The sequence below is a fragment of the Macaca mulatta genome, chromosome 2 (genome assembly GCF_049350105.2).
Source record: "Macaca mulatta isolate MMU2019108-1 chromosome 2, T2T-MMU8v2.0, whole genome shotgun sequence".
NCBI lineage: Eukaryota > Metazoa > Chordata > Mammalia > Primates > Cercopithecidae > Macaca > Macaca mulatta.
Window position 1 is genome coordinate 10,161,666 of NC_133407.1, and position 12,845 is coordinate 10,174,510.

The 12,845-nt window shown below is 38.1% G+C and overlaps 1 protein-coding gene across 27 annotated transcripts in view; it reads right to left on the reverse strand.

Moving 5' to 3' along the window:
* LPP (LIM domain containing preferred translocation partner in lipoma) overlaps nucleotides 1-12,845 on the reverse strand; it is a 723,625-nt gene that overhangs the window by 395,238 nt on the left and 315,542 nt on the right. For all 27 annotated transcript variants that reach the window (XM_015132425.3, XM_077991214.1, XM_077991207.1 and 24 more), the window contains one exon: nucleotides 639-751. In XM_015132425.3, coding sequence (XP_014987911.2) covers nucleotides 639-751 — 113 coding nt within the window. The remainder of the gene's footprint in view (nucleotides 1-638; nucleotides 752-12,845) is intronic.

The following is a 12,845-nucleotide window of genomic DNA, read 5'->3' on the forward strand; positions in this document are numbered from 1 at the left end:
TAAAGCACTTCTTCAGCTTAAATGGTGGCAGCTTTCAGCAGTTACCTATGATCACAGTCTGAGAACCACTTCTAATTTCACATCTGATTCCAGCCCCGAGTTACTTTGCAATTACCACTCTCTGGAAACCAAGAGTTCTATATAATTGATATGTATAATGTGCACCCTTGAACTTACCCAGAAGAGAAAACCCTAAGGATATTTGACGTTGCTTTTGCTAGAAAAAAATGTTGCTGACCACAAGGATCCACATTAACCAACTACAGCCTTAAAATGTCAGCCTTACTCATTTGGATGCAATATTTGTAGATAGAGAACACAGCAATAAAAAAGACATGGCTGTATGTCCTCCAAAATAACAAGGAAATGTTGCCTTCTCAAATGGTATTCCTAAAAAAAATGGTTTTGGGATCTGAAACAAAATTAGTAGGCAAAAGGATTTTGAGGGCTTCAGAGGGTAAGCCAGCAGAACTCTGGGAAGCTTGAGTAGGGTATGTTGCATTAAAATACCTTAGATCTTCGTAAGTTGTAAAGCTCTCAATCGGCCCTGGATAAATGTTTATCCAGCACAGAAACAATCATGAAATTCATGAGCTCCCTAGGATGGCTATAAACATGACTTTAACTTCAGCTCTTACCTGTACTTTGAAAGCCTCTTCATCAAGAGGCGGTGGAGGAGGAAAGTTTCCAGAGATAGATGGAAGGGCACTGGAATCATCTAGAGGTGGAGGTGGGGGTGGAAGAAAATCACCTACAGAAAAGAAGTACACACATGAAGTTAATAAGGATGCAATGTTATAGTACTCATGATATATTTGCTGGCATTTTACTTCTTTATAATTGGCTTTGACACATAATTTTTTGTATTGCATAGGAATTATTCCCCATCTTAATTAGTAGCCTTAATTAGTAGTCTTAACTTTCAGAAGAAAGAGGATCAGATTTGATATTTAGAAATGGTATAAAAGCTAGTCTAGAGGGGTCAATATATTAAGTAAAGCAAAGAGTGAGCTTGGGTGGGGGATAGGGTTACCGAATTTTATACGCCTTGGTGCTTGCCCTCAATACATTTTCAATCAAATAGAGTAGGAAAAAAATTGTACACAACTAAAGATAATGCAAGGTGCAATGTATGAAGATGCACGAATAACCTCTGGAAATTAAGATAAAGTGGAGGATCATGGAAGTCTCAGTGGATCATATCATTTTCCTGAAACATGATGTAGAAAGCACGTCCATCCTTGGCAGAGAGACAGGAGAATATAGGCATGGAGATCAGAAAGTTCAGAGCATAGAGAATAAAAAGCAAGTCATGACATAGGAAAAACATGGGACACAGGAATGTAAAATAATGTCAGCGTGTTATAAAAAATATGTGATACAATTAAGCTTTTTACATGTTGCACATCGAAATAAGGGTTTGAATTTTATCATGCATGCAGCAGAGATCCACCAAGGATTTCTGAGAAAGAAACACTTGGTTATAATATGATTTACTAAAGACTAATTTAAAAGTCCATGCAGGACAGATTAGGAGAAAAGAATAAGAAACAACCAATTTAGAAATCTATACATAATCCAGGCAAGAAGTAATGAGACTTCGAGACACTGAGAAAAACCTAGCATCTCTCACCAACAAGAGTAGCACACTGCTGTTAGAGTTATTGAGGGAATGAATCTAATCTCTGCGATCTAAGTTATACACATACATCCAAGAGCTTTATGGTTCCTGATATGAAATCTTTTTAAACAGTCTGCAAAAAATGGTATTGGAGAAACAGAAACTTCTACCTTTTAACCTTTTCTTTATTTGTTCTTTTCCTATTAAAAATAATGTTTTTGATGTGTGGGATAAGAGATCTTTTCTATTTATGGATGAGCAGCTTTTCCTTGCATTTTAGTTGCGCAACACTTGGGGCAGGGCAGCAGTCTCCATCATTAAATGAGTTGCTTTTGGATATTACCAAAACATCATAGTTTAGGCCCTCAGAAATAAAAGTATAAGAATGGAAGAGTAAGCACAGTAGAATGACTATGAGTAGGTTTCCTTGTTCTTATATACCTTTGAAATGGTTCAGTGGGCCTCTATTTGCCTTATAAATAACAGTCTTAGAATTGAAAGTATAGCTAAGCCAAGAACTGTCAGGTCTAGCCCCAAGCCAAATTCAGACTGCTAAGCAATCAAAAGCACTATCTCTCGAGTACTATGCTTACTAGACTCGCAGCTTGCCAGGCAGTGTGCTAAGATTTTCATACACTGCCACCGAATCATACAACAACCCTCAGTGCTGATGGTTCTCAAACTTTCAAGTTCATCAATATCTCCGGAATGCCTTATTAAAATACAGATTTCTGGGTCCTGGATCCAATAATTTGCATTTCTAATAAGTCCCTGGGTGATTGATGCCTTTGGGTCTGAGAACACACTTTAATAACCACTGCATGTTATTACTACTTCAGACCCACAGGATAAGAAACGTTCAATAACTTACATCATAAAGAAAATGTTCTACTTCTCTTATTCTGCGGGCGCACAAATCTGGGGAAATAATTCGTCCATATCTTTATGATGATTATAAATCCCATAAACCTGTATTCATTCCATTCAGTAGTTTTAAACATTGGTTAAATACCAGAATCACCAAGGAAACACATTTAAAAATGCTGATGTCTGAATTCCATCTCACAGCAATTCAATCAGAATCTTGGGGATAGAAGACAGGGAGTGAGGGGGTCAGGCACCAGGACACCTATAAAACCTAAGTGATTCAAACCTGCAGCCAGGATTGAGAAACTTTCATTCGGCCACAGACAGCATGAAAAAGTATTTCATACTTGTTAATTAAAATGAACGGTCAAGAAGTTCTTTACTGCCTTTAAAAGTCTTAATGTATGAAAAGAATGCTCACAATGAGATCTCAGGCAATGAGGCAAAAAAGGTTTAGGTTGCTGATTACCAACTCAAGTTCACAACCTAATTTCCAGGTTCAAATGTTCTATCGGAACCTATGCTGTATGAGTCCGTTCTCTCACTGTTATAAATAACTGCCTGAGAACGGGCAATTTATAAAGAGGTTTAATTGACTCACAGTTCTGCAGCCTTGACAGGAAGCATAGCTGGAGGGCCTCAGGAAACTTACAATCACGGCAGAAGGTGAAGGGGAAGCCAGCACATCTTACATAGTGGCAGGAGAGAGACAGCATGAAGGGGGAACTGCCATACACATTTAAACCATCAGATCTTGTGAGAACACACTCACTATCACAAGAACAGCATGAGGGAACCACCCCCATGATCCAATCCCCTCCCACCAGATCCCTCCCTTGACACGTGGGGATTACAATTCAAGACGAAATTTGGGTGGGGACACAGAGCTAAACCATATCACTATGTCTTCTTCATACCCACTTCATAAAAGGATTCCTGGGCCCCCCTCTTATACTTCATCAGATTCTGTTACATCATGGGAAATTTTCAGACCATCAGACAGTATCAGAACTGAACAAAATCTTGGAGATCACACTTCAAACAGAGGCCCTGGGTGATTGATGTGATTGGGTCTAAGACCACACTTTGAGAACCACAACATGTTATTCCTACTTTAGACCCATAAGATTGGAAAGGTTCAATGAACTATGTCATAAAGAAGCTACATGAAAAGTCCAAAATGTCACCACAAATAAATCTTAAAAAGTACAGCTGTCTGTCCCTTCCAAATATATCCTTCTTTACTCTGTTTCTCTAACAGAACTTAGACATAGTGAGGCACAGGTTGATGACAATCCTGGGCGGGCCAAAAAGAACAAAAAAGAAAAGTGGAATGTTTTTGTTTGTTTTAAGAAACAACTTGAAAAGATGGACTCTATATTCTAAGCATGAAAAGGCAGATGTTAAAAAGCCCTCATGATAAACACATAATTATCTGCTTTATTTAGATCAATTATTAAGTCAGACCGAAGTTTTCAGTTCTTTAAGCTTCACCATCAAAGGGTCCTTACTGCATTCCGTAGAGAGGAGCTCACATTTTCAAAAGATGTAGAGGAACGGGCAAATGTCTCAAAAACAGATACAAATCTGATAAAAGGAGAGGAAATAGGTCCCTTGGAGAAAGGCATAAAGTAACTGGGATACTTTCAATGAAAAATTGCTAATAACTATCCTAAATCAGACTGAAAGTTTAAGAGAATTCTAACTTAAAGCTCATCATTTTAATAGACAAGTAAATAAAGGGAAATGCCTCTAAGTTGCTGTGAAAATAAGTTCAGCTTTAGAGAAAAGGCAGAATTCTCATATTTAAGAAAAATGGGAAAATGAAAAGAACTGAATTTACGAGTAGAAGAAGGGGGAAGGAGGTGTTCTCCATTCTAATAGATTTCTGCAAACAATGAAACAATGAAAGAGCATGGGGCTTTGATTCCTAGGCGGTGACCCTTCTGGAGAAAAGCCCCTGGATGAAATGAACTGCAGTACCTCCCGGCCAGCACAGGTAAGCTGTAGATCTTCATATGAGTGCGTGCCCTATCCTCTCTGCCTTGCCTCCCAGATTCTGTGACCTACAGGGAAACTTGCAACTCACCTCCCAGACTGTGAGACATACAGGCAAGCTTTAAAACAAAACAAAACAAAACAAAAAAATGTCACCCAGCAATTGGCAGTGATATATTAAATCTAAAATGGAAATGTCCAGTTTTAGAAGCGGTAGAGTGGTCATAGACACGTGCCTTCAGACCTGGTCCCTCCATACTCCTCCACTCGTCATCCAAATCCTACCTACATACAAAATATATTTATGCCTCAATTTTCGTGTAAAATGGTTTATTCAAAGTTACATAGCTGGTGAAATACAGAGCACGAAATGGATTCTCACTCTCTTGGAGAGATGCTGAGAAGTATCTTGCTTGATTTGCTCCATGTGAATCCAAATCACTCAGCTAATATTCAAAAGGTTTTTGCTGTGTGCAAGAGGTAGCAGCAAGAAAGAGTTAAACAAGGAGTTGGACAAATCAAGTATTCCGTCTCTGATTCCCAAACACTACTTTCTGCCAATTTACTTCAGAAAACAGCCTGTCAGGCATATTGTTAACTCGAAAAGGGAGTGAGGAAAAACTCCGGAGGACCTAGCTATGCATATTTCTCAAGCTCTCCCTTTTAGCCCAGGGGTAAAAAGGATGCAGCAGTGAGAAGCAGGGATGCTTAGCTGGGACTGCCTGAACTTATTCCCCACTGTGGTTACCCTAACACTTGCGTCAGTCAGATACGAAAGGCATCTCCCTAACGCGGAGCTTGGTCATCCCTTTAGGACACAAAGGCCCCCATCAGAGGGTGAAGATAACAAGAATTTACCTGCAAAGTAAGTAAATTACTACTTACGGGTAATTGTGGAAGAAAAACACATGGGAACAATTCAATTCTGACTATCAACCAAGTTTGGATTCGTTTACTCTTGTATAAAAAGAAAACAAAGAAAGCATTACACTCTTCTTCAGCTAAATATCCATATAAAACCCACACACACATCCAAGGATTTAGATAGCAGTCCTTTTTGTGCCTCATATACAGTTCTACCAGAGCATCCGTAATACTTGATTGTATTTGTGTGTTATGATCACTCCCTCCCGGTTAGAACTGAAGCTTCTCACAAGTAGAGTCCACTCATGATTTATCTTTATATGCCCATCTCTAGTCACAGATCTGGGCCAGAACATCCTTAGTAACTGTAGGTCGAATGACTGAAAAATAAAAACTCATTCAATTCCTTAACTGATGTTTAAATAAATGACCTGGTGTCTTTGACCCGTACATCTCAAATGTCAATGTTCCAATCATCAGCGAATCTAGATCAAATGCAGACTCTGATTCAGGTCCACACTGGGGCTACAGATTCTGCATTTCCAACATGCTCTCAGGTGTTGGTGACATAGACCCACGGGCTGCACTGGCAGTGACATGGCTCTAGCTTCCGCTAGCTGGCAGCTACTGCTTCTCCCACTTTGTTGAGGGGATAATTTTTGGTTGTTGGAGGAAAATCTATTAAGGTAAACATAAAACCATTAGATACTCCACAAGTTAATAATGTTCTAAATTATGAAGCCAAAAGAGACTGGGTTGGAATACACACACATAAACACACACACATACACACACACACACACACACACACACGGTGAACAATGAACAATTTTTTAAATCATGGTTAGCAAAGCATAAGTTTCAACTAAAGACAGTATTCATTTCCATTAATAGTAACTAGTGGCCAGGCACATGGCTCACGCCTGTAACCCCTGCATTTTGGGAGGTTGAGGTGAGCGGATCAGGAGGTCAGGAGTTCAAGACCAGCCTGGGCAACAGGATGAAACCCAGTCTCTACTAAAAATACAAAAATTAGCAAGGTGTGGTAGCAAGCACCTGTAATCCCAGATACTCAGGAGACTGAAGCAGAGAATTGCTTGAACCGGGAGGCAGAGGTTGCAGTGAGCCAAGATGGAGCCACTGCACTCCAGCCTGGGCGACACAGCAAGACTCCATCTCAGAACAAGAAGAAAACAAAAAACAAAACAAAACAAAAAACAAACAAACAAAAACAGTAACTAATACAGAAAAAAATATATGTTTGAAGGGAAAATAGTACAAAACTTTAAGTCCAAAAACTTAAAACACAAACCCCAGCTCCACCCTTTACTTCAGGCAAGGCAATTCTACAGTCCCAGACCCAGTTTTCCTCATCTATGAAATGAGGATAACCGTAGCTACTTCACAGTGTCAATCTGTGGATCAAAGCAGCTAAGATAGGAACTTTGAAACTTTTTTAACACAACCTAGAGTAAAAAAATATATTTTATATAATGTGATAATATTGCTATCTAGATATGTATACATACATGTATACTAGAAAAAAAGGATTTCATGAAACCATAACTACTATATAAATAAAACACACATTGAAATGTTCTGTTATTAAAAAAAAAAATTGGTTGTGACCCATTAAATCGACTGTGACCCAGAAATAGGTCTCAATTTACGTTTTGAACATAACTGAGCTAAATTATATGCAAGACATTAGTACAATGTCTATATTATACATGACCTTATGCACAAGAGGGCAACTGAATCTAAACCTGATCACTCAGAGGAGGAGACCAAGCTCCCTGAACAAGGTTCCTTAAAGAGAAAAAGTGAGAGGATAAAACAAATGTAGCAGCAATGATGATCTCCATAAGGCAACGGAATTATGCCACAGCTATAATGTACACCCCACAGACTACAGGCAATTTATTATGAAGCTAAATAACTGAAGACTTCATTTACAATTTCAACTTCAACTCCATCTTCAATTTGCATCAAAATATGTGTGCCACCAAGAAAACTGCACCAGAAAGCACCTTGGGTGAAATGTTTTTAAATGAAGCATTCAAGGCCTAGGACAGCATGTATAATGTTATCATTTGTTTAATAATGTATATACATATCTGTATGTATTACCACAGACTATCTTTTAAATGGAGTCCCAAACTATTGATAACAGCAAGTTGTCTCTAGGAAGCTAAATTTTGCAACTGAGGAATGAAAAGTGGAAGGGAAATACTCTCCATTATACAAATTCTTAACCTGTCATTATTTTACCCATTTATAATTTTTAAATAACACGTATGCACAAAACAGAAATTTTCAGTACCTGAAAATGTGTCATCTCCAAATGTTCAGCTGAGTAAGGTTTTAAAAACTACCAGGAAATGCATTATGGCAAAGGCCAAGAGAAAAATTGAGGATACATCCCATTTAATGCATCACTTCTCGGCATTCTCAACCTATTTACAGTGCACTGGTTGGAACTAACAATATGAAAGCAATTGCACTGATTTGCTCAACATGCTGTTTCTATTAAAGATGAAACATTTTCCAGCTCTTTTCCTGTCCCATTCTGCCCTTCTCTCTGACATGGAAGGGGTTACTAATTTGACTGATCCAGCTACTACTGTGAAAGTCTCAGTTTTAGAAAGCAATACCCAGGAAATCTCTTTCTTAAACTTTCTGCTTCAGACCTCTGAGCATCTGGCTCACAGGACAGACCAGCTGGAAGGCTGTACTTCTTGACTCTAAAGCAAAGGATCAGAATGTCAAGCCAGGTCTTCAGGAGCTACAGCTCATTGAGTATGTTGACTTCCAAGATATAGTGGTGTGAGGAAGATATGGGATAAAAATTCTGCTTGTTCCTAGAGTCAAAGTCTCTGCGCTATCTCAGTGGGATCACAGACCTCTGTCCCAGAGGGAGAGCAAGCACTTATGAAGCTATTACTAAAGCAGCACCTGGACTCTCATTTTGCTCCCATTTCTACAGTGCGAAACTCCTTTGAGAACTCTCTGGGAGAAGTGATAATTATCAGGGCAAGGCTTGGCCATTCCATGTTCTCTGTCCACGTTGCCATCAAAATAGTACAATATATCTCCCTTCAATGACACCTCTTCCTCTGTAAATAAGATATGTGACCTTGACCGAGCAACATTAATTTTTTAGTTATCAAGCTAGATATCCTTAAACTTCAGGTTCCTTTTATACATCACAAAAATTAACCCTTCTATTTTTCTTCCATTTGTATTTTCTGCTATTTAACTAGAAAACAAATTATTAATTCTGATAATACTCAATTTGCTAACAAATTAATTTAAAAGGCAGGACTAAGATTGAAAATATAGATGAAACACAGAATTGATAATAGTATAGGGAAACCAGCATTCTCATATGCTACTGCTACGAAACTTTTCTCAAGAAAATTTGGCAAGAGGAATCAAAAGCCTTAAAGATATTTATAAACTTTAATTCAACAATATCACTTTTAATAAATTATCCTAACAAAGAAGTAACTTAACATGTAGAGGAGTATGTTAAGGAAACTTCATCACAAAGCAATGTAATGCAAAAACTCAGAATGTTCATTAGCATGGTACTGTTTGAAAAATAAATTGCAATCATACACTGGGAAAACGTGTGGTCACCAAAATGATGATGTTGATCTACATCTTATATCTACTTATTCATCGAGTGCCATCTATATAGCATACATTATTCTAGACCCCAGGGAAAAACAAACAAACAGAACAAACAAAGTGTGCTCCTCCACGAACCCTCATGGAACTTATACTCTAACAGAAGAAGAATGCTTAAAAAGTAAATAAAACATACTGAATATCAAATGGTGAGAAGGGCTATAATGAAATGTAGGGCAAGGAAGAGGGTTGGGACTGCTAGGGTGGTGGTGGGTGTTGCAATTTTAAAGAAAAAAAAAACGAATATGGCCTCACCAAGGTGATATTTGGGGAAAGACATAAATCTAGTAAGGAAGTAAGTATTGGCATATCTGGGGGAAGAACATAAAACATTGCTTTTCATATCTTTTTTTTAATGTATATATATTTTTTTGAGACAGAGTCTTGCTCTGTTGCCCAGACTGGAGTGCAGTGGCACGATCTCGGCTCACTGCAAGCTCTGCCTCCCAGGTTCATGCTGTTCACCTGCCTCAGCCTCCCAAGTAGCTGGGACTACAGGCGCCTGCCACCACGCCTGGCTAATTTTTTGTATTTTTAGTAGAGATGGAGTTTCACTGTGTTAGCCAGGATAGTCTCGATCTCTTGACCTTGTGATCCACCCACCTCAGCATCCCAAAGTGCTGGGATTACAGGCATGAGCCACCACGCCCAGCCTGTTTTTCATATCTTATCATGTAAGAAACAAGGGAGGTTACTGAATAGTGCTTATAATATGGTCCCAATTTTATACAGGCCAGTATGTTAACAGGGGTTGTCTATAGCTTATGAGATCCTAAGCATTGTTTTTAATTTTTTACCCTTTTGGCTTAATTATTATACAATAAGTGAATTACAGGCATGCGTTTTTTTTTTAAAAAACCAAAAATAAGATACTTTAAAATGAATCGCAGAATCTACTCAAACCCAGTGTTTAATTTTAATGCATCAGTATATGTACTCAAGCCAAAATTTAATGTCCCTGTCATCTTTCTAAATAACTTAGCTTGAAATGCTCTTTGAGATTCTCAAATTAAAAAGCAAGAAGAATTATCTTTAAAGTAGATGACGTCTCCCTGATTTTAAATTGGACAGTTTCACTCCATATTTAGCTAATACAGAATATATCTGAGACGCTAAGAGTCCTCTTTTATAATCACAAATAAGTACCCTGTACGAACGTGAGACACCTCAGTGTATTACATGAGATACAAACATACTATAATTCTCTATCATGCAGTGGTTGGATAACAAATTCAATTTCTCAGTAGGAAACATTAAATGGATTTCAAAGAGTATGAAATTAAGACGACAGTCTAGTTCTGCAAATTGACTAGCACCAAATAGCACTTTTGAATTCACCGAGTATCATTTGTTTTACAAAAACATAGTAATTGTTATCCAAACAACAAACCACACCATATATTTTTGACTTCCAAAGATGAGCATCCAAAACAAATAGGGCAATGAGTTGAGCTTAACGCATCAATCTTCTATCAGCTAGTGGGATATCTTTAGCTCCAATGCGAAAAAGTCAAATTACCTCAATTTAAAAATGAAACAAAAATCTAAAAATTCGTGTGATGGACAGAAAATGAGGCAACATCCCAGGAAAACAACAACAAAAAGTCTTAATTTACCAGTAAAAACAAAGAAGCTTGCAAACAAATATCAGAGTGCTGACAGAATAGTCCAAAAACATCATTTCCCCTTAGGATTGGGACATTATCCTGTGGTGGTCATTGAGGCCAGAAGCTTACCACCCCTCCAAAGACAAGGATGGTGCCTGAGGGAGCATGGTTTCATAAGGAAAACACTTTAAATAGGGCATTTAATTTATGTCACCACCGCTGTCTTTGGCTATAGAGGGAACCATCCTCATCGTCAGTGACAATGCAGTCTTCCTTCCTGTGGCAGCTCGATTACAGCCAATATCCTGCTCTTTGTTAGCTTAATTGGATAACTATTGGTTTCCCCTACAGACTAACAGCTCCCTGAGGGCAGGCTCTCTGTTGTACTAATCTCTACATAAAGCATATAGAACACATATGAGATACTCAGTAAATAGTAATAATATTATTGCTATAAATTATTATTGGTACAAAACTACATATATTACATTGAATAGAACTCTGATAGAATGAGCACACGAACTTTTCCCATGGTCAACTTTGCCACTTTTAAATACTAACATAAGGTCAACAATGTACTACTATACTGGTGGGTCATAGGTCCTTCATGATACCAATAGCTAGACAGTTAATAACCTGTCTCAAAGTAGCCATCTAGTTAGGTTATTTGTTTGTTTCCACATTATCTTACTGAGGGTATGTCTTCAAAGTATAGGAACAGAGTCCTCATCCTTAAGTCACCACCTGGTTATGGGGGCACCCTAGCCTCCAGAAATATTGCAACCATTGGTACTCTATTGATCTTCTCCAATAAAAGATCTGTTGATAAGCCTTACATAGTATCTATCTGTCTATCTATCCATCTATCTATCTATATCCCTTAGAGTATATAGAGATGTTTACATTTTCTTTTTAATCCCATAAAAGAAAGATGGAGATGAAGAAAGAGCAGAGAAATGGGGGAAGGGGAAGGATACATGTCATAGACAGAATTTCAAAATGCTTATGCTTGAGGTATTGAAACTCATCTGACTTTTAACCAGGGGTGTGTATTGGAATCTCCTGGGGCACTTTCTCCCATGACATACACCCAGACTTCACTCTAGAATTCTTAATTCAGAATCTGTGGGGTCAGGACCCAGACAAGGACCTTGCAAAGCTCCTTCAATGATTCTGGTGCATAGCGCTGGTTAAGTATCATTGACTTTCTGGAAAAACAAAGATTGAACAACTCTCTGATATTAAAGATGACTAAGGTGACAAGGCAATAAAATGCAATATGTGATTCTGGATATAATTCTAGACCAGAAAAGAGACATCACTAGGACAATCAATGGGATCTAAATAAGGTTTATGTATTAGAAGGAAGTATTATGTCAGTGTTTACCTGGTTTGGGTAACTCTACCGTGGTTATGTAAGATGTCAACACTTGGGAAAACTGGGTCATGACTAAATGAGAATCCTTTATACTATTTTCAGCCTTTCTGCAGGGTCTCAAATTATTTCAGAATGAAAAGTCAAAATATATGTTTTAAATTTTAAGGAAAAAGTAAGTCATTGAACTAGTCCAATAACTTTTTTAATAGATGAATAAATTTTCCACCAGTGTGGTAGAAAAACAGTCAAAGAGTGTAGAACCACACGAAGCCACCCACTGTGACCCCAAATATCCCAACTTCTAGCGAAGGACACATTTACCACAGCACATGGCAGACTTAGTGTGAGAAACTCAGACTTCTTGGGAATGATGAGAAAACCCGCTGTACCCCTACAAATTCAGAAGACTATGAAGAAGAGAAGAGGTTCTTACTATTTAGGAGCCTTGAAATAGATGAACAAGAACATGTAAAATATCTCCAACAAAATCCAGGCTGAATGCAGCATGGCTAGGCTGATAATCCTACCTCGATGATCAGCAGCAATTAAACCCCATAAAACTTCCTTTTCCCCAATGTTGGGGCTCATTCTCTTGCTTCAAGAGAATCCCCGAAGACAAAGATGGCTACATGAGGCCAGGGCCTTCTGTGATTTCTCCAGTATTCATCTTTTATGCACAAATGACTTCAAATTCTTCTCACTGAGAAATTCTTGTTACTATTTATATAAAATGATGCCAACCATTACTCACTCTCCTTCAACCCTGACATTTATTTCATCAAGTCTGAAGCTTAGCAAATGCATAAATGCTTTAAAA